Source organism: Xenopus laevis, chromosome 8S (assembly GCF_017654675.1).
Source record: "Xenopus laevis strain J_2021 chromosome 8S, Xenopus_laevis_v10.1, whole genome shotgun sequence".
Lineage (NCBI taxonomy): Eukaryota > Metazoa > Chordata > Amphibia > Anura > Pipidae > Xenopus > Xenopus laevis.
The window spans coordinates 4,921,757-4,940,032 of NC_054386.1; the positions used below are offsets into that span (position 1 = coordinate 4,921,757).

The following is an 18,276-nucleotide window of genomic DNA, read 5'->3' on the forward strand; positions in this document are numbered from 1 at the left end:
ATTTCCAGTATGGCAGTGATATATACATAATAAATGCAAGGGTAACGTCACTAGTAAAACTCCTCATTTAAAGACTGCACAGGAGAGAAAGCATAGGGTTTAATGCTGCTTTCTGACTGCTAAAATATTAGGGCAGTGGCCGACAGGGAGATTTGTCGCCCGAGATAAAAATAAACGACTGCAGGCGACAAATCTCCCGAAAATGCATCTCCATTGAAAATAATCGAAATTGCTGGAGGTAAAACTAAGACATCCGTTCGTTCTTCCAAAGTCACACGAAGTTGCCTCAGGAGGAAACTTCGCGATATGTTGGTGTTACCACCACCATTATTTCCAGTGGAGACCCATTTTTGGGAGATTTGCTGCCCGCAGTTGTGCATAAATAATCACAGGTGACAAACTTTCCTGTGGGTCATTGCCCTTATAGCTAACCAGTAATTAGTACTTAAAGGAGAACTAAAGCCTAACTACAGAAGTAGGTAGAAATGTACATGATGCTTTGTGCTTCTGTACCAGCCCAGGGCAACCGCAGCCCTTTAGCAGTAAAGATCTGCGTCTGCAAAGATGCCCCAGTAGCTCCCCATCTTCTTCTCTGCTGATTCACTGCAGCTGCTAGGGACCCACTCACAAAATACAGTACACATAGAATAGAAATGTCACAATATAAGGCTGATTAGTAATTAATACACATAATTACAATTAGCAATGCAATTAGAATGAGAATTTAATAATCAGCCCTGTAGCATCAGATTATATTACAGACCAACCTCATTTTCTGCTGGATAATTAGTGCCGACCCCTAAATTTAGATTCTCAACAGCTGCTCAGAGACCACTGAGTCTGAAGTCCTGGATCATTGCTGCTATAGAGAAGCTGAAACTTTAGGCTGGTGCAATAAGTTTATTATATAAAATATGGCATTTTTAGACAGATTAATTTTTAGGGTTTAGTTCTCCTTTAAATCATTCCAAAGCTGTTTAAAGCAGTGGGGTTCTGTTTGGAGACCTCCACATTTGGTTAGATTTAGGAATGCACCAAATCCACTATTTGGGATTCGGCCGAATCCCAGAATCAATCTTGAAAGATTCAGCCAAATACCACAAATCCTAATTTGCATATGCAAATGAGGGCCAGGAAAGGAAAAAGTATGGGAAAAAATGTTGGTTCCTTGTTTTTTGATGAAGTCATGTGATTTCCCTTCCCGCCCATAATTTACATATTCAAATTAGGATCTGGATTCGGTTCGGCCAGGCACAAGGATTCAGCTAAATCCGAATCCTTCTAAAAAAAGGCTGAATCCTGGATTCGGTGCATCCCTGGTTAGATGACATGTTCCATGACAATGCCCCAAGAGTCTCTCTTTAGTGATGCCAAAGCCTTGTTTATTGTAAGGACAGGTCCATACCTCCCAACATTTTGGAAGTAAAAAGAGGGACAAAACTTTTTTCCGCACGTAGCGTGGCTAAATTTTTTGACCATGCCCGTTTTTGTGGTCACACTCCCTAATTACCATGTTCATTTTACAAAATTTGGCAGGTTAGGAAAGTTTGAAAATATTTATCCTTATCTAAACTGTTACAATTACTTATTTTCTTGTCTCAAAATTGTTACAAAGTATCTTATTTGCACCTGTTAGATGTTCTGTGGTCTCTGCCAAAAGCCAATTAAGTTAGAAACTTTGTTTCTTTTTCTGGCTGTTCAGTGCAGAGAAAAGAGGGACTTTCCAGTACAAATGAGGGACTGCAGGTTGACCTGTCAAAAGAGGGACTGTCCCTCTGAAAAAGGGACAGTTGGGAGGTATGCAGGGCTTATTGAACAAGTGCCATGTTGGTATCGGTTGTAGCAGATACTCTTATTCATAAGAAGCTGGGAACAAAACCACACGTTGTGGTTACAAATTCTTGTACAAAAGAAAATAACAGAAAGTCACAGGTGGCAGCTCCCTCTTAACATGTTATTTTCTCCATTTCAGCTGGGGATGTTACAAAATGCCTTTGGAGGCCTGAAAAGATGATTTATTTATAAAAGCATGATCTGAGTGGATCACACCAATATAATAATGTGCAGAATGTCCATAATTAATATCATGGCAGACTAATGATCACACAGCTTATTATGGTCTGACACAGAGAAAGCAGTGAACCAAAGCCCCTTTCATTGTTTCAGAGAAATTCTTCCCTCATCACAGTTGGTTTCTTATCAAGGAGAAGGCTCGACAGTGGCTCTCATCTCTCAGTAACATTCTACAAGAGAATGAAAGAAAGTTTCCAAGACTATTAACCTTGACCAATCCAAAAGGGGTCATTTAGAAATCAGCTCCCATATAGATTTAAGAAATGACTCTGATGAGCTAAATTTTGCTTTTAAAACGCCCCATAAATAAATAAAAAAGCAGATATTCTACATTGAAAATAATGTTACAGACAGCTGTAAGCAGTTCATCTCTAAAATACAGATCTTCGCTAGGTTTATGCATTTTGTGTTAATAGGTTTGGTATATTTATTTAGCCTGGGCTTGCTGTTAGATAATAACCTCTGCATATACAGTCATATGAAAAAGTTTGGGAACCCCTCTCTGCCTGCATAATAATTTACTCCACTTTCAACAAAAAAGATAACAGTGGTATGTCTTTCGTTTCCATGAACATCTGAGTACTGGGGTGTCTTCTGAACAAAGATTTTTAGTGATGCAGAATTCAGTTGTATTAAACTGTCAGTTTCAACTGTAAGGAATGTAATGAGGAAATGGAAGGCCACAGGCACAGTTGCTGTAAAACCCAGGTCTGACAGGCCAAGAAAAATACAGGAGCGACATATGCGGAGGATTGTGAGAATGGTTACAGACAACCCAAAGATCATCTCCAAAGACCTGCAAGAAGATCTTGCTGCAGATGGTGTATCTGTACATCGTTCTACAATTCAGCACAATTTGCACAAAGAACATGTGTATGGCAGGGGGATGAGAAAGGAGCCCTTTCTGCACTCACACAAACAGAGTCGCTTGTTGTATGGAAAAGCTCATTTAGACAAGACACAGTCATTTTGGAACAAAGTGCTTTGGACTGATGAGACAAAAATTTAGTTATTTGGTCATAACAAATAGCGATTTGCATGGTGGAAGAAGAACGCCCCAAAACCAAGAAAAACACCTGCTACCTACTGTCAAATTTGGTAGGTCCCATCATGCTGTGGGGCTGTGGGGCTAGTTCAGGGACTGGGGCCCTTGAATTCGAGGGTCGCATGAATTCAACCCAATATCAACAAATTCTTCAGGATAATGTTCAAGCATCAGTCACAAAGTTGAAGTTACGCTGCAGGGGTTGGATATTCCAACAAGTCAATGACCCGAATCACAATTCGAAATCTAAAGGCATTTATGCAGAGGGAGAAGTACAATATTCTAGAATGGCAGTTACAGTTCCACGACTTCAATATCATCGAAAACCTATGGGAATTTAACTGAACTGGAGAGATTTTGTATGGACGAATGGTCAAAAATACCCTCCATCCAGAATCCAGACACTCATCAAAGGCTATAGGAGACGTCTAAAGGCTTGATGTAATATCTCTGTTGGGGTGCCCACATTTATGTCTAATTTTGTTATGATGCATCTTTTCTGTTAATGCAATAAACTTTATATCACTGCTGAAATACTACTGTTTCCGTAAGGCATGTTATGTATTAAAAGGAAGTTGCTACTTTGAAAGCTCAGCCAATGATAAACAAAGAACTCCAAAGAATTAAGAGGGGTTCCCAAACTTTTTCATACGACTGTAAATACAGTAAATTGTGCATTGGTCTCTTATTTTATACAGGTATTACTTTTTTAGACTGAATGTCTGCCTCATGGCTACACAGCAGTGTATTTATATAAATTATAGTCATGTTTTGAAGCCAACATAACAATTTTAGCAGTGCAGGGAACTACAGTATATTATATTTTAAAATTACTATACAAAACATTCATTTTGTGGTTATTGTTCCTTTAAATCAGTTCCTACACCTGTGCCCCCCATCATTTCCCCCATGTTTTCTCTTGTGCCTCAAACTTTTTCTTATCCCCTTATGCCTTCTCTATGCTCTCCCTTTCATTGAGAATGTATCCTTACTGCCCTTTTACCCCTCCCTGCATACTAAAAGCTGATTGAAATGCACTTCTTTAACATTACAGAAGCTTCAGATCTGCCAAGGCTAAATTCTACTGAATCACAATGGAAACTGAAACAGTGCATACATATGACAACATGCAAACATATACAAGTACCAGCCCATGGCTGATGAAAATGAAGGTTTTAATAAATGAAGTGAAATGCCATTGGTGGATTTCCAAAGGCAACTGCACAAATTTTGAAGAAGTTTGAAACTGAAAGTCACGGTATAAATAATTTACAGCAAAAAAGCTACAGCCAAACCTGAGCACAAGGGAATGCTCCAGGGAGATCAGACCTTGCAGAAGCTTTTCAACAATGTCTGCACCTTCCTTTGCAGAGCCACAAAGTCTGAAATACAACCGATAACAGGTATGGGATCCGTTATCGGTTATCAGAAAGCTCAAAATTAAAGAAATGCCATTTAATATGGCATTTCCAAATAATAAAAATTTTAAAAATGATTGCCTTTTTCTCTGTAATAATAAAACAGTAGCTTGTACTTTATCCCAACTAAGATATAATAAATCCTTATTGGAAGCTAAACCAGCCTATTGGGTTTATCTACGGTTTACATGATTTGTAAGTAGACTTAAAGTGTGAAGATCCAAATTACAGAAAGATCGATTATCCAGAAAAACCCAGGTCCTGAGCATTCTGGATAACAGGTCCAATACCTGTACTCAGGGCCGCCATCAGGGGGGCACAGGGGTGCTACACTTCCTGGATTTGCCAAGCCCCCCTTAAGACAACTCCGCCAAATGGATCCAAAAGCTGAAGACCTGAAGCTGCTGAAAAGGACCTAAAAGCTTTCAAAAGCCTCCTAAAAGACCTGAAAGTTTCTGAAAGCTGCCAAAAGGACACGAAAGTCTCCGAAACGGACCCAAAAGCTTCCGAAAATGAACTGAAAGCCTCAGAAAGGACCTGAAAGTTTCTGAAAGCTGCCAAAAGGACCAGAAAGTTTCAGAAAAGGATCCAAAAGTTTCAGAAAAGGACCTGAAAACTTCCGAAAGCCGCTGAAAGGACCTGAAAGTTTCCAAAAGGACCTAAAGTTGACAAATCAAGCAGAAGAAGAAGGAGAAGGAGCCGAACAGAGTGGATCAAGAGGAGAATGAAGAAGACATTTAAATGTAAGTTCCACTGAACACCAATGGTCTTTTTTTTCTCTTTAAACCCCTGGTCACCAATGTTTTTTTTTAAACTTTTATGGGGGACCCTGGACACCAATGTTTTTTATTTAACTTTTATGGGGGACCCTGGCCACCAATGTTTTTTTTAAACTTTTATGGGGGACCCTGGCCACCAATATTTTTTCTAAACTTATGAGTATGGTATACATGGGTGCTGGAGGCTAACAATGAGGCATAGCGGGTGTAAAATGTCATTTAAGCACTGTCAAGGTATGAAATATATTTGCATGTGTAGCTAAGAAAGTTTAAACATGTTCCCCCATAAAAGAGCAAAGTGTATTTTAGCCAGAGTGTCTGTTTTTAATCCCTACCTAACGCCATTAGCAAAACTCCCAACCTTGAGATGGCCAGAACAAAACACTGTGGGGCTGTCAATAAGCAACGTGTACCCTTGAAGGCTTTCTCTTAGATAAAGTCAATGCCGACTTCAGAGGGGAGGGCAGGAGAACATTAGTATACCCTTTTGGGTCTACGTGGGACTGCTCCAAATTTTTCAAACTTGAGTTGAGATCATTAGCTCTAACAGCGCTAATATTTTATAAAGATGTGACATTTAAGGATCTTTTCTTAAATGTCTTAAGCCCTTGCTGAATATAGACAAGTTAATGTCCATTAAATATATTTGCAATGTATTGCCTTAATGAGCTTTCATTTATTTATCACTAAGAAGTCCTTGGGATTCTACAGGATCATTTTTCAGCGACTAAGGCACATAATGAAGCCTGTAGAGGTCATTGTCTCACTTCTTTGTTTATCGAGGGCAGGTCAAAATACCCATATCGGCCCTAATATATGAGCGGTTTTCAGCTAAAAATAGTCAATGATGTTACTTAGTAACAATATTAAATAGCAACTATTCATTTTAGCTAAATTCTGAAAGAATTGTCATTGTTCCTTTACAGGAGTCATACATTTATTAAACCAGATGTATAACTCACAAAGCTAGATGTATGCAAAAGTTTAAAAAAAAACCTCAGATGATTAAGAAATATAATAAAATAAATTATATCAAAGTTTCCTGTCACCAGGACATAAACTAAAGGACCCATACACGGGCCAATAAAAGCTGCAGACGGATCGAGTCGGCAGCTTATTGGCCCGTGTGTGAGGCCAACCGATGGGCTTCCCTGATCGATATCTAGCCGAATCTGTGTGTCTATGCGGTCCTGCAATCCAACCGCCCATATCAGATCCATTATGATCCGATTGTTGGGCCCTATGGATCAGCCCGATATCTGGGAGAGATCTGCTTGTTTGGCGATATCGCCAAATGAGCGGATCTCTACGTCTATGGCCACATTAAGTTCATGCATTCACCATGTATGTACAGTATATATTTGTTTTATACCTTAATAAAGCACAGTGTGTGCTCCAGCAAGAGCTTCGTTATCTATTTATACAATAAATCAGTGGCAAGTACAAGTTTGCTTTGATGCCTGTACTCCCCAAGGAGTAAAATAGTAACCGGTGGTCTGTGCAGAACAGGGCATGCTACAGGCCTGACCTGACATTCCCATTGCATTGGCTAGCATTGGCACACAATGCACAATATTTGTGCATCTAAAAAGTTCAGACGTTTGTTTGTTCTGCTTCAGCCAGTGATTTTTTTTTCATCTTAATTCGCAATGCTGTAAATTAATTTTTAAAAGCAGCGCGCAAATTTACAACACCATATAATATACAAACAAAGAAACTTCCCAAAACTGGAGGAAAGCTTTAGATAAGAAGGTTTTTCCTACAAATCTGAAAATGAATTTACTAAAACAGGAGTATGAAAAGTTTTTTTTTGACTGTTGTAACTACACCACTTTATCATTGTGCTGGTGTAAATATATTAGTAAGTGAAAAAAACATTAGCAAACATACACCACAAAACAATAACATGAGTGGAATATTAGCATGGAGGATATGAACACTAATGTGACTGCTGCACCTGATCCTGGCAAAAAATGGTGTAGAAAAGCAGCTTCCTGGCCCGACTGCAAGAAAAATGAAGTGCGCACCTGCGCGCAAGTGCACACGCTCAGTGGCACAGCGCCAGTAGGGGTGGTGCTCACGTGGTCGGGGCGGGGCAGTGTGCACACACTCGGCGGTAGTGCACCAGGGGAGTTCAGAGGCGGGCCCCCAAGTCCGAACCCAAGTATACATTCATATTTTAAAAAGTCGTTTTTTAGTGTCAGAATCACTTTAAGTTGTTTCCACATTGTTCATCATAAACAAAGGCTGTTTTTCAATTGCTTTTCATCTTTTATTTTTAAACTGTTTTCCCAAAATTGAAGTTTAAAGTTGAATGTTCCCGTCTCTAGTGTTTCATTCTGGCAGCTCAGTTATCCAGGAGCTAAAATCCTGCGCGGGTCCATTTTTTGGAACCCGTACCCGCAACCTGCGATCCTTCTTACCCATTTGGACTCGCTACCCGACCCGCAAGTACCTTATCTGCAACCCCCGACCCGATGACCATCAAGAATCTGGAAGTCCTGTCATTCTAAACCGGAAGTGACATCATCGGAAGTAGACATGATCAGAAAAAAAAATCGCTATTGAGAAGATCCGCGGCCCGACCGCGACCCGCAGAACCGCCGACCCGCGTCTGTACCCACACCCAGAACTACCGTAACCCGCAGGGTACCGCAGGTTTTTGCGGGTAACCGACCCGTTGCAGGACTCTACCAGGAGCATCTGAACTATTACAATTTGCTACATTTAGTTGATACAATTAGTTGATCCATTTCTCAGCAGCATCTGTTGAATATCAGCAACTATTGTATCAATTCTAACAGCTGCCTTTAATGAAAATCAGGGATTCTGCTCAGCAGAGACAAAGATTACAAATGTCAACTAAATGTATCAATTGAAACAGTCAAAGAGTCGCGACCCCCCCCACCAGAGCTGCTTTAGAAGGTGAAAAATAAAACTTTACACTTCAATATTAGAAAAACAGTCACAAATAGAAAAGAGAAAGTAACTGTAAAAAGTCTTTATTTCCAGTGACCTCTCTGAAACCAACTGAACTGAAAAAAGTGTTTGAAGGTGAGCCTCCAGCAATTTCAGGTTCTGTTGCATCCATGCATGCAATTGCATGCAACTCATCAGTGCAGGGTGGGGCATGTGCATTACTATATAAAGGCACTCTCTCGGTCTCATTATGGAATTTATTTAGTACATGGATTTCTCCCCCTCTGTGCTACTGGATCAACATATTTATTTCTAAATGAAGTAGCAGAACACGTATGTTCTTGGCCAAAGAGTCAAATAGTCATTTTATTACTATGCTCATACCCCATGGCCCTCAGCGATGCATGTGAGGGGGTCACGTTAACTAATGATGGCATGTGCTCTAATGGAGCGCACTACTTCATGTAGTGAGTGTTAACCTTTATTACCACATTGATTGGCTTTATTATTTAGGTACAAGCCATGCAGAGCTGCACAATGGGATAACATGAGAACCCCAACACCCCTGAAGCACAGATTTCTACCACACTTGGAGTCAATAATAAATTGGTTAAGGCATGCTTGTTCAGTCCAATGTGAGCAGTACTCCTCCTTTATTCTAATATGTGCCGATATCAGGTGTCCAACCAAAGGAGCTGTCCCACAGTTTTTATAGCACTTGGGGTGCAGAAAAATGCAAGAACTCCAATTTATATTACAAACTCACTGAAGCGATGGGGCAGGGGCCAGGAGTGAGTGTGCTACACACATTATTTTACCCTTAAATCTTAATCGGCAGGCCCGGGTTTGTGGAAAGGCCACCTAGGCCCGGACCTAGGGGGCGGCCTGCTGCCCAATCACACCCACATTGGTCCAGATGATGAAAATTTGCACGCAAAAGGGAGGAGACAGGGGCGACAAACCTGTTGCTTAGCTGTCAACAGGTTTGTACTACAGAAATCATTTCATTTGTCATTTAAAGAACTCACAAAAAGCCCAAAAGTATGTGTTGTTCATTATTCCCAACAACAGTTCACTGTTGGTTTAGACAAACCAGCAATACAGAGAAACAAACAGACACTCGTTCAACTATCCCAGCAGCCATTCCTGCCTTCTTTACTTCAGCTACACCCTTTTTCTCAGCTGAGTTTAATGTCATTATTATTTAACACCTCTTTGGGAAATATCCTTGGGCTTCAAAAAAAATAAATAATAAAACCAATTCTAATGAAGCGGCAGACCAATGTGATTTTGGTTCGTCACAATGGACAGCGGGTCCCCAGAGTTCCCCCATGTACCAAGCAGTCTGGTGCAGAGCTTTCTGCTTTTTATTAAAAAGGCACACAGCTCCCTAACAAGAACAGAGCTCAGAAGTTCGAAACGGTGACAAATTCAGTGCTCTCTGTTTTCTGACAGCCTGAGCCATTCAGCCAAATCAAATGCCAATCACATTCCCGTTCCCTGAAAAGCCAACGATGCACCTTCTCCCCCTTCACATCCTAGAAGGGACAATGGAAATGCGATCAGCTCACTCCCGTTAGAAATCTCAAGAAAACCAGACAGACAGACCCCAGTGCAAGACAGAGGGAACAGTATTGGTTTACTTATAGCAGCAGTTTGGATAAAATATAACACAAATGGCATTGTAAATTCTGCATGACATTAACCATTCGTAACTTTTTTTTTTTTTTTATCAACTGTTTTTATTTATTTTCAGAAAAGAAAGAAAAAACAAAACAAAATCAAATAAAGCAAGTAAATAATCTGGTAGGAATTTGGAGGAGTGAAGAAAATGATATAAAACAAATATAGACCTTGAGCAAGATATTCACACATTTGTACCATGACCATCAAACAGCAGATGTAACGGTATGAAAACCCATTCCTAAAATGCCTCCCTTATCGCTTATACATTACTTGTAGACAGCAACCTATTAATTTGGTGACTCCTGGGGGGTGATTGGTGACTCTGTGACTGTGAGCAATGGAGATTCTGTATATATTGATTCGTCTCTCGTACTGCATTGTTGCTGAGTAACAGCTCAGTATCAAACCACGTGGTATTTCGAAACGTGTAAATCGTTAAATGTTTAATATGAGTGGGGAGTGAGGATATGTATGTCATCCAGGCAGGGCCGCCATTAGAAATCACGGGGCCCCGTACAACAAAATTTTTGGGGCCCCCTGGGCCCCGCCCACACTGACGACCAAGCTCCGCCCCATATCCCGCCCACATCGCAGTTAAAAGACCACACAGACATCAGCGCTAAAAAAGTAACCCCCCCCCCCACACAAGTTGTAAAAAGCTATTGATGGTCAGGGCCCCCTTATAAAAAAATTGGGGCCCCAAAAAAAAAAAAATTACAATTTTTTTTTTTTAAAAAACATTGGTGGCAGGGGCCCCCTGTTAAAAAAAACTTGGGGCCCCAACAAAAAAAAATGTAAAAAAATTAATTTTTTTTTGAAAAAAAAAACAAAAACATTGGCGGCAGGGGCCCCCTTATAAGTTAAAAACAAATTGGGGCCCCAAAAAAAAATTTGAAAAAAAATTAATTTTTTTTTGAAAAAAAAAAAAAACATTGGCGGCAGGGGCCCCCTTATAAGTTAAAAACAAATTGGGGCCCCAAAAAAAAATAAATTTTTTTTTGAAAAAAAAAAAAAACATTGGCGGCAGGGGCCCCCTTATAAGTTAAAAACAAATTGGGGCCCCAAAAAAAAATTTGAAAAAAATTAATTTTTTTTTGAAAAAAAAAAAAACATTGGCGGCAGGGGCCCCCTTATAAGTTAAAAACAAATTGGGGCCCCAAAAAAAAAATTTGGAGAAAAAAAAATTTTTTTGAAAAAAAAAAAAACTGGTGGCAGGGGCCCCCTTACAAGTTAAAAAAATTTGGGGCCACCAAAAAGAAAATTAATTTTTTTTTTAAAAAAAAAACCCAAAAAAAAACAATGGTGGCAAGGGGCCCCTTACGAGTTAAAAAAAAAATTGGGGCCCCAAAAACAAAAGTTTTAAAAAAAAGATTGGTGGCAGGGGCCTATAGAATATTAAAATAATACATTGGTGGCCAGGGGATTAAAAAAAAAAAAAAACACAAACTGGTGTTCAGTAGAATTGAACTCATGGCTTCAGTACTTCAACTTCGCCTCCTTTCGTGACTTCGGGTCTTTTCACCGCTTCAGGACTTCGGCTTCGGCTGTTTTCGTGACTTCGGGTCTTTGCGCTGCTTCAGGACTTCGGCTTCGGCTGTTTTCGTGACTTCGGGTCTTTTCGGCGCTTCGTGACTTCGGGACTTCGGCTTTTTCCGTGACTTCGGGTCTTTTCGTCGCATCGGCTTCGGCTTTTCGGCACTTCCGCATTCGGCACTGAAGAGGCAAGACGTACGGCTCGGGCGCTCGTAAGGGGGGCCCGAATCTTCAAAAAAATGCAGCGCTGCCGGGCCCCCCTTCATGCCCGGGCCCGGTACGCTTGTCCCCCCTGTCCCCCCCTGATGGCGGCCCTGCATCCAGGTGTCGTAACTTTTTTAATCAAGTCCATATCTGATATTCACTGCTATTTCCTTTCTGCTTTTAAAGGTATAGAAGGAACATTGGGCATGAGCGGAGCTTTGCACATACATGAGGTCTTATGGCACAATATGTTGCGACTAATGCAACTTCTTGTAGGAAAGATTATGGTGACAGTAAATTGTATTTGTGGCATCCAGCACAGGGGAGTGATTTTGGAAAATATTTGCAACCATGTGCCATAAGGGCAGTGATTCTTATCTATTGTTATAAGAATTGATCCAAAGAAGATTCCCCTCATTTTGACACTACAACTGTTCTCTGTGATCAAAACACTTTTGTAAGTTTATAGACATACACTGGGTTGGGTACCAAGGAATATTGGCAAAGCAGGTGGGTTTTTTAAAAAGCCTTGAATCCAATTTGTGTGTGGTCCATGGGCACCGAGCTTTGATCCTCAGAAAAGGTACAGGCAACAAAAAACAGCAATCTTCTGTACCTGGAGGATTCACCACGAAGAGTGATATTTCATTGTGATGTCACAGAGTATTAGTAAGGAAGCGTTTTGGGTGCAGGGATAACACTATTAGTTATGTGGGATGTGGACAGCCAGATGTTGGTTTGGGTCAGTCAGTGGGTGTAGTTAGTAGGGATGCACCGAATCCACTATTTTGGATTCGGCCAAACCCCCGAATCCTTTGCAAAAGATTCGGCCGAATACCGAACCAAATCCTAATTTGCATATGCATAACATATAGAAACCCACCGTGCCTCCCCCACCACTCCCACACGAATCCGCCAGTTGCCATTCCCTTCACTAGTTGGCACAGGGATGCGAGGTACGAAGGGATCCCATAGTACACCCCTAGCTTGGAACAAAAATCATGCAAAATGGTGTCTATAAAAATGGCAGAGAAACTGTTTGCACCTTGCCACTGTAGCACAAAAATTCCTTTAGGCCCAATATTTAAAGGGGAACTCCGGCTTCCAAACCAAAATCTGATTAAAAGGCCACATAACACAGAAACCCCTAATACACCCATCACAGTTACCTGTTTCTTCAAAAAGTCTGAATAAATGGCATTTTCTATGCTGAAATCCAGCTGTTTAGCAGTTCTTCTCTTTCTGCATCATTTGAAATCCTGTCAGGGAAGGAGGGACTAAACACTGATGTTACAAATTATATCAACTTCTCCACAGCTTACAGACAGCATGCAGGAACTACATAACCCACAATGCATTGCACTGGGATGTTCCTTTCCTTATTGAAATCACATGTGCAGGGAATTGTGGGGTTTGGAGGATGCAGGCTGAGGACAGATGGCTGTTGATACAAAGTAACAGTAGTCAGTCAGCTCAGCAAAGTAGTCAGACAGATCAGCAGAAGAACAGGGGGCTAGAAGAACAGGGGGCTAGGATTAAAAATCCTGAAAAGTCTGCATATTTTTTAATTGATGTATATTGCAAAGTTGCTTGAAATTATGTGTACATTTCAAAAAACTCAAGTTATGTTTTTGTGGAGTTCCCCTTTAAGAGTCAAAATTCAATGCACAGTACTCCGCCATACAGACAAGAAGGAATATTGTACTTTGCATCTGCCACTGACCAGGTATCAAGTCCATGTCCACAAAGCACCTGTCCACTATATTGTTTTTTTGCCAACAAAAGTTCACGTAAAATGAATGGTGTAAAAGTGCAATGCCCCTTTCGCGTGACACATAGAATGACAAGGGAGGTGATTTGCACAAGAATGGTGAAAACACTAAATCTATAAAACTTTGCAGCAGGTACAATGATGCTGGAATTTTGGGTAAAAGTTGCATGGTGTATTGTACAGATTTTTTTAAAATTTGCCCAACCTGAGCCTTATAAAATAGATTCCACAAGATAAAGTACAGTTCATATAGGTGCAAATTTACTAAAGGGCAAAGAGACTAACGCCGGCGAAAATTCAATCATTTCGGTACATCGATTTACTAACGGGCGCAGGCGTGACTTCGCTAGCGAAAGAGATAGATGCTGTCACTCATTCAAACTCAATCGCCAGGCGAAGTTGCGTTTTGGCGAAGGGACTTAACTGTGCAAATTCACTAAGATGCGGATTTTACTGAACGTTAGCTCTTGCGCCAGACTTGCCTTCACCACCTCAGACCAGGCGAATTGCAATAGAGTAGATAGGAGTTCCTCAGAACTTTAACTTCTCGCCGTATGCAAATTAGCCAACGCTAGCGCAACTTCTCTCTGCTTGCCGAATTAACACTAGCGCAAATTCTGAGCAGAGGAAATCTTACTACAGGTTTAGTTCACCCATTGTCCCCTCATTTGGTCACGCAAACGGATATCTGCGTGGCTGTTCTGCAGGTCCAGTAGAAGCTATTAGGGTCTACACAGAAGAGAAATGAGCAAAACAATTTAATTGCATCACAGAAAGGTTTTGATGGCCAATGAGACTTGTTAAAATAAAGAATTCCTATGGGGCTACGTAGGCTTGTGTGGTTGAGTCTGAACCTATTGGTTGCCAGGATTATAGCTCTGGGGAATTCATGTGGGAGTTAGCATGAAAGATGGGAGTTAGCAAGAAGAGGGACACAATAAAAAATAAAGAGAACGTATAACCTTCAAAGACTGAATGTTTGTCGGAGAGCATAGATTTTATTGTTGAACAGGCATAATGAGTTGGTTGGTTTGTAAGTCAAATGTATACGAGCAACAGTAGTTACACTGCTAATGTCTCCCAGTGATGGTAAGAGGTGACCTTCAATATGCTCTGGTACTACAGTTCCCAGCAACCCCAACAGACATTGGCTGATTTTCATCATTAACATCTCTGCAGTATTATCGCATGGTCAGTTCCATTGGCTGTAACTTACATAATGTCACAAGGGTCTGCCAGTAATAATCAGAGGCCCCAGCAGTAAGGAACCCACTTAACTGTATTATCATATGCCCCAAATATTCAAATACTGTAAGTACTCGTTCTGTAGCTCAGTAGTTACACCATGGTGTTTCCAAACACATACTGCTTTAGCCAGCAGATATGACAATTACATTACATCACTTCCTATAAATCTCATATCCCTGTTCCTAAATTACAAATATCCCTTCTGATTAGTTACTCCCCTTGAATGAGCTCAGCAGCACCGAGTTGATTGTGTTGTAAATTGCAGATCCCCCTGATCTGTCCTGTTAAATCTGCCCCATCTCATTGGTTATCAATACGCACCTTTAGATCACTAATAGGCTAATGGCAGCATTCAGCATCTAAATCCCTAAACTGGCGCTTTCATTCCCGGGACTAGAACGGTAACATATCTCCCCATATACTCCAATGGCATCATCTCCCCCATGGCAAACTCTGGCCATTCTCGTATAACTTGCGCCTACTATTCCCATCAGCTGAAGCAAAGAACAAAGCTCTGCCAACCCCAAATCAGCAGCAGGATGGCAGGTGTAGGGGTCTGCGACCCACCAACAAACTGGACCTCAGGGGGCCCCAATCTAGAAGTGGGGGGTGCATTGATCAAGGATAGCCAACCTTAAGCGCCGTCGGCTATTGTTGTACTACAAATCCCAGAATCTTGTTGAACTTTAATTTCCCTTGAATCGGCCGATTGTGGGAAATTAAAGTTCAACAAGAGTGGGACGGAGCCTCGATTGATCTCAGAACCAAGAATACAGCCATTTGTTTACATTATAATGTGTCATTTGTAATTAGACCTGCCCATCACACATATAACCCTCCCCTGTCTCTCCATCCTGGCACTCCAAAAAGTATCCTTACTCTGCTGTCCCTGCACCCCAAATACATCCTTACTTTGGTATCCCTGCACCCCAAACTCCTCCTTACTCTGCTATCCCTGCACCCTCAGTACATGATTACTCCGCTATCACAGCACGCATGAACACATCACTACGTTTCTATAGAAGCAGCTAAAGGAGTCATTGCTCCGCTAGTCCAGACTAAAGTAATATTTGTTATTGAAAAGCCCCGAAAGCTTCATCACAAATAAGTAAACCAAAAGGCAGGACCATTGATTTCTCTGCTGTAACAACCAGTGAATAGAAGTCACTTACTGAACAAGCAGATCTCCAGCATCACAACTTGTTATACCAACAGATTACATCACAAACTGTACAATCTAGTCTGTCCCAATGGGAAGGATCCTGTACAGTCACTTGTATCAGTTGTATCACTTGTATCACTGTCACAGCAAATCCCCCCTGTGTCACCAGCTCGTCACTGGGATAAAACAAGTGAAGTTCCCGCTGACTTATAATAATGTTAATACTAATAAAACTAATATTGATAACAATAATACTAATAATACTAGTAATACTAATATTAATAATAATAATTATGATACTACTAATAATACTCATACGAATACAACTAATATTAATAATAATAATACTAATAATACTACTAATAATAACACTAATAATAATACTAATATTAATAACAATATTAATAATACTAATATTACTAATACTAATAATACTACTAATATAATAATACTAAAATTAATAATAATGATGCTACTAATACTACTAATAATACTCACACTCATACTAATATTAATCTTAATAATAATAATATGAATACTAATAATAATAATAATATTACTAATAATAATACTAATATTAATACTAATAATTATGATACTACTAATACTACTAATATTAATAATGATGCTACTAATAATACTCATACTACTAATATTAATAGTAATACTACTAATAATAATAATAACAACAGGAGTAATAGAGATAATACAAGTCCCACACGCAGACTCAGTTACAGCCGACACCCCGACACTATGTCATTACTGTGTAACGGGCAGAAGCTGAAACTCACCCTTTGTCTGTCAGACTGTCTCCCACAATCTCTATCAGCCCCACACGTGACACCCCAAAACTTGCAGCCGTAACGCCCCAGACGTGACTCCCCCGGGTGTTACTCGCGTTGTTCCCCTTTAATCTCCTCATTCCCTGACGCACAAGTGACACAAGTCCCGGCGCCCCGTGTCAGTAACAAGTGCAGCGAGAGGATAAAGAGAATAAAGAGAATAACGTGAGAGTCACATGTCTCCACACAAGCTCCGCACCAGTCGGAAAGGCGCCTTTTTTTCATATGGAAACACGCGGATTGTGCCCATTTCTACTCACGGTTTGAGAGGGTTGTGAATGACAGTCGCCATCTTGCTACAATGGAACTGAATATTGTCTGACTGAGACTTCTGAAGGCTCGAGGCGGGGGACAGGGGGGAGAGGGACGAGCCAATGAGAACGAGGGTAACCGGCGCGCCAGCCAATGGCAGAGCTGAAGGCGTGGCTCGGAAGGGGAGTTCTGCGAGGTATTATGAAGCTGTCAAAGAAGCAGCGGTCACTCCCTCGGGTGGCCGGACAGAGAGCAGTGTGTGGAGGAGCACGAGACAATCGTTTAGTTGCTGCAGCTGCAGAAGTGGAACGCGGAGTAACGCAAAGTCTCTTCTCGGATCTGGAACCTGTGGCTGTACAGCCGCTCATGAACTGCAACTCCCAGTAACACTGACAAGAGCAAAGATCCTGGTAATGGCAGTTCATTGGCCTCCCTTCATCCTCACTAAGTTGTTCCAGGAGGGAAGGAGTTAAGTCAGTGCAGGTTTTGTCTGGACACTTTTCAGGAGCGATTCAATTGGCTGAGAGACTTGTGCTGTCTGACTGGTCCTGACACTTCATCAAACCCACAGCCTGTCTGTGCCCTGACACTTCATAGGAAGCCCAGAGCCTGGCTCCACCCCTTTATCTTCTCTCATAGAGACTCTGCTGATACATCAGCTCCCTCCTCTGCCCCCTGATATGTCTCAGTGTCAGCTGATATCTGGCAGTCAGTGCACCGGCTTCATGATGCTCAGGGACAGGGCCGCCATTAGAAATCACAGGGCCCCATACAACAACATTCTTGGGGCCCCCTGGGCCCCGCCTACCCAGGCCCCACCCCAGATCCCGCCCACTCCACAGTTAAAAGACCACACAGACATCAGCACTAAAAAAGGTAACCCCCCCCCACACATACAAGTTATAAAAAGCTATTGATGGTCAGGACCCCCTTATAAGTAAAAAAAACTGTGGTGCCAGGGCCCTCCATAAAAGTTTTTTTTTAAAAAAAATGGTGGTCAGGGCCCCCCTACAAGTTAAAAAAATAATTGGTGCACAGGGCCCCCCTATAAATTAAAAAAAAAAAAAAAAACATTGGCGCCAGGTCCCCCATAAAAGTTTTTTTTTTACAAAAACATTAGTGCCAGGGCCCACCTTACAAGTTAAAAAATTTGGGGCCCCAAAGAATATATTTTTTTTTAAAAAAAAACCTTGGCACCAGGGCCAAAAAATTGGGGGCGCAAGAATATTTTTTTGAAAAACCTTGGCGCCAGGGCCCCCTTACAAGTTAAAAAAATTGGGGCCGCAAGAATATTTTTTTAAAAAAAACCTTGCTGCCAGGGCCCCCTTACAAGTTAAAAAAAAA

At 41.1% G+C, this 18,276-nt stretch overlaps 1 protein-coding gene across 12 annotated transcripts in view; it reads right to left on the minus strand.

The window, feature by feature from the left end:
• The window catches only part of dpf3.S (D4, zinc and double PHD fingers, family 3 S homeolog), a 101,417-nt gene extending 83,676 nt beyond the window's left edge, over positions 1-17,741 (minus strand). For 5 of the 12 annotated variants that reach the window (XR_005963736.1, XR_005963734.1, XM_041574335.1 and 2 more), the window contains exon 1: positions 16,630-16,929. Coding sequence is in view for 7 of the 12 variants with exons in the window: in XM_041574335.1 (XP_041430269.1) it covers positions 16,630-16,760 (131 nt within the window). In the remaining 5 variants the exon portion in view is untranslated. 12 annotated transcript variants of the gene reach the window in all.
• Between the last annotated feature and the right edge of the window lie 535 nt (positions 17,742-18,276).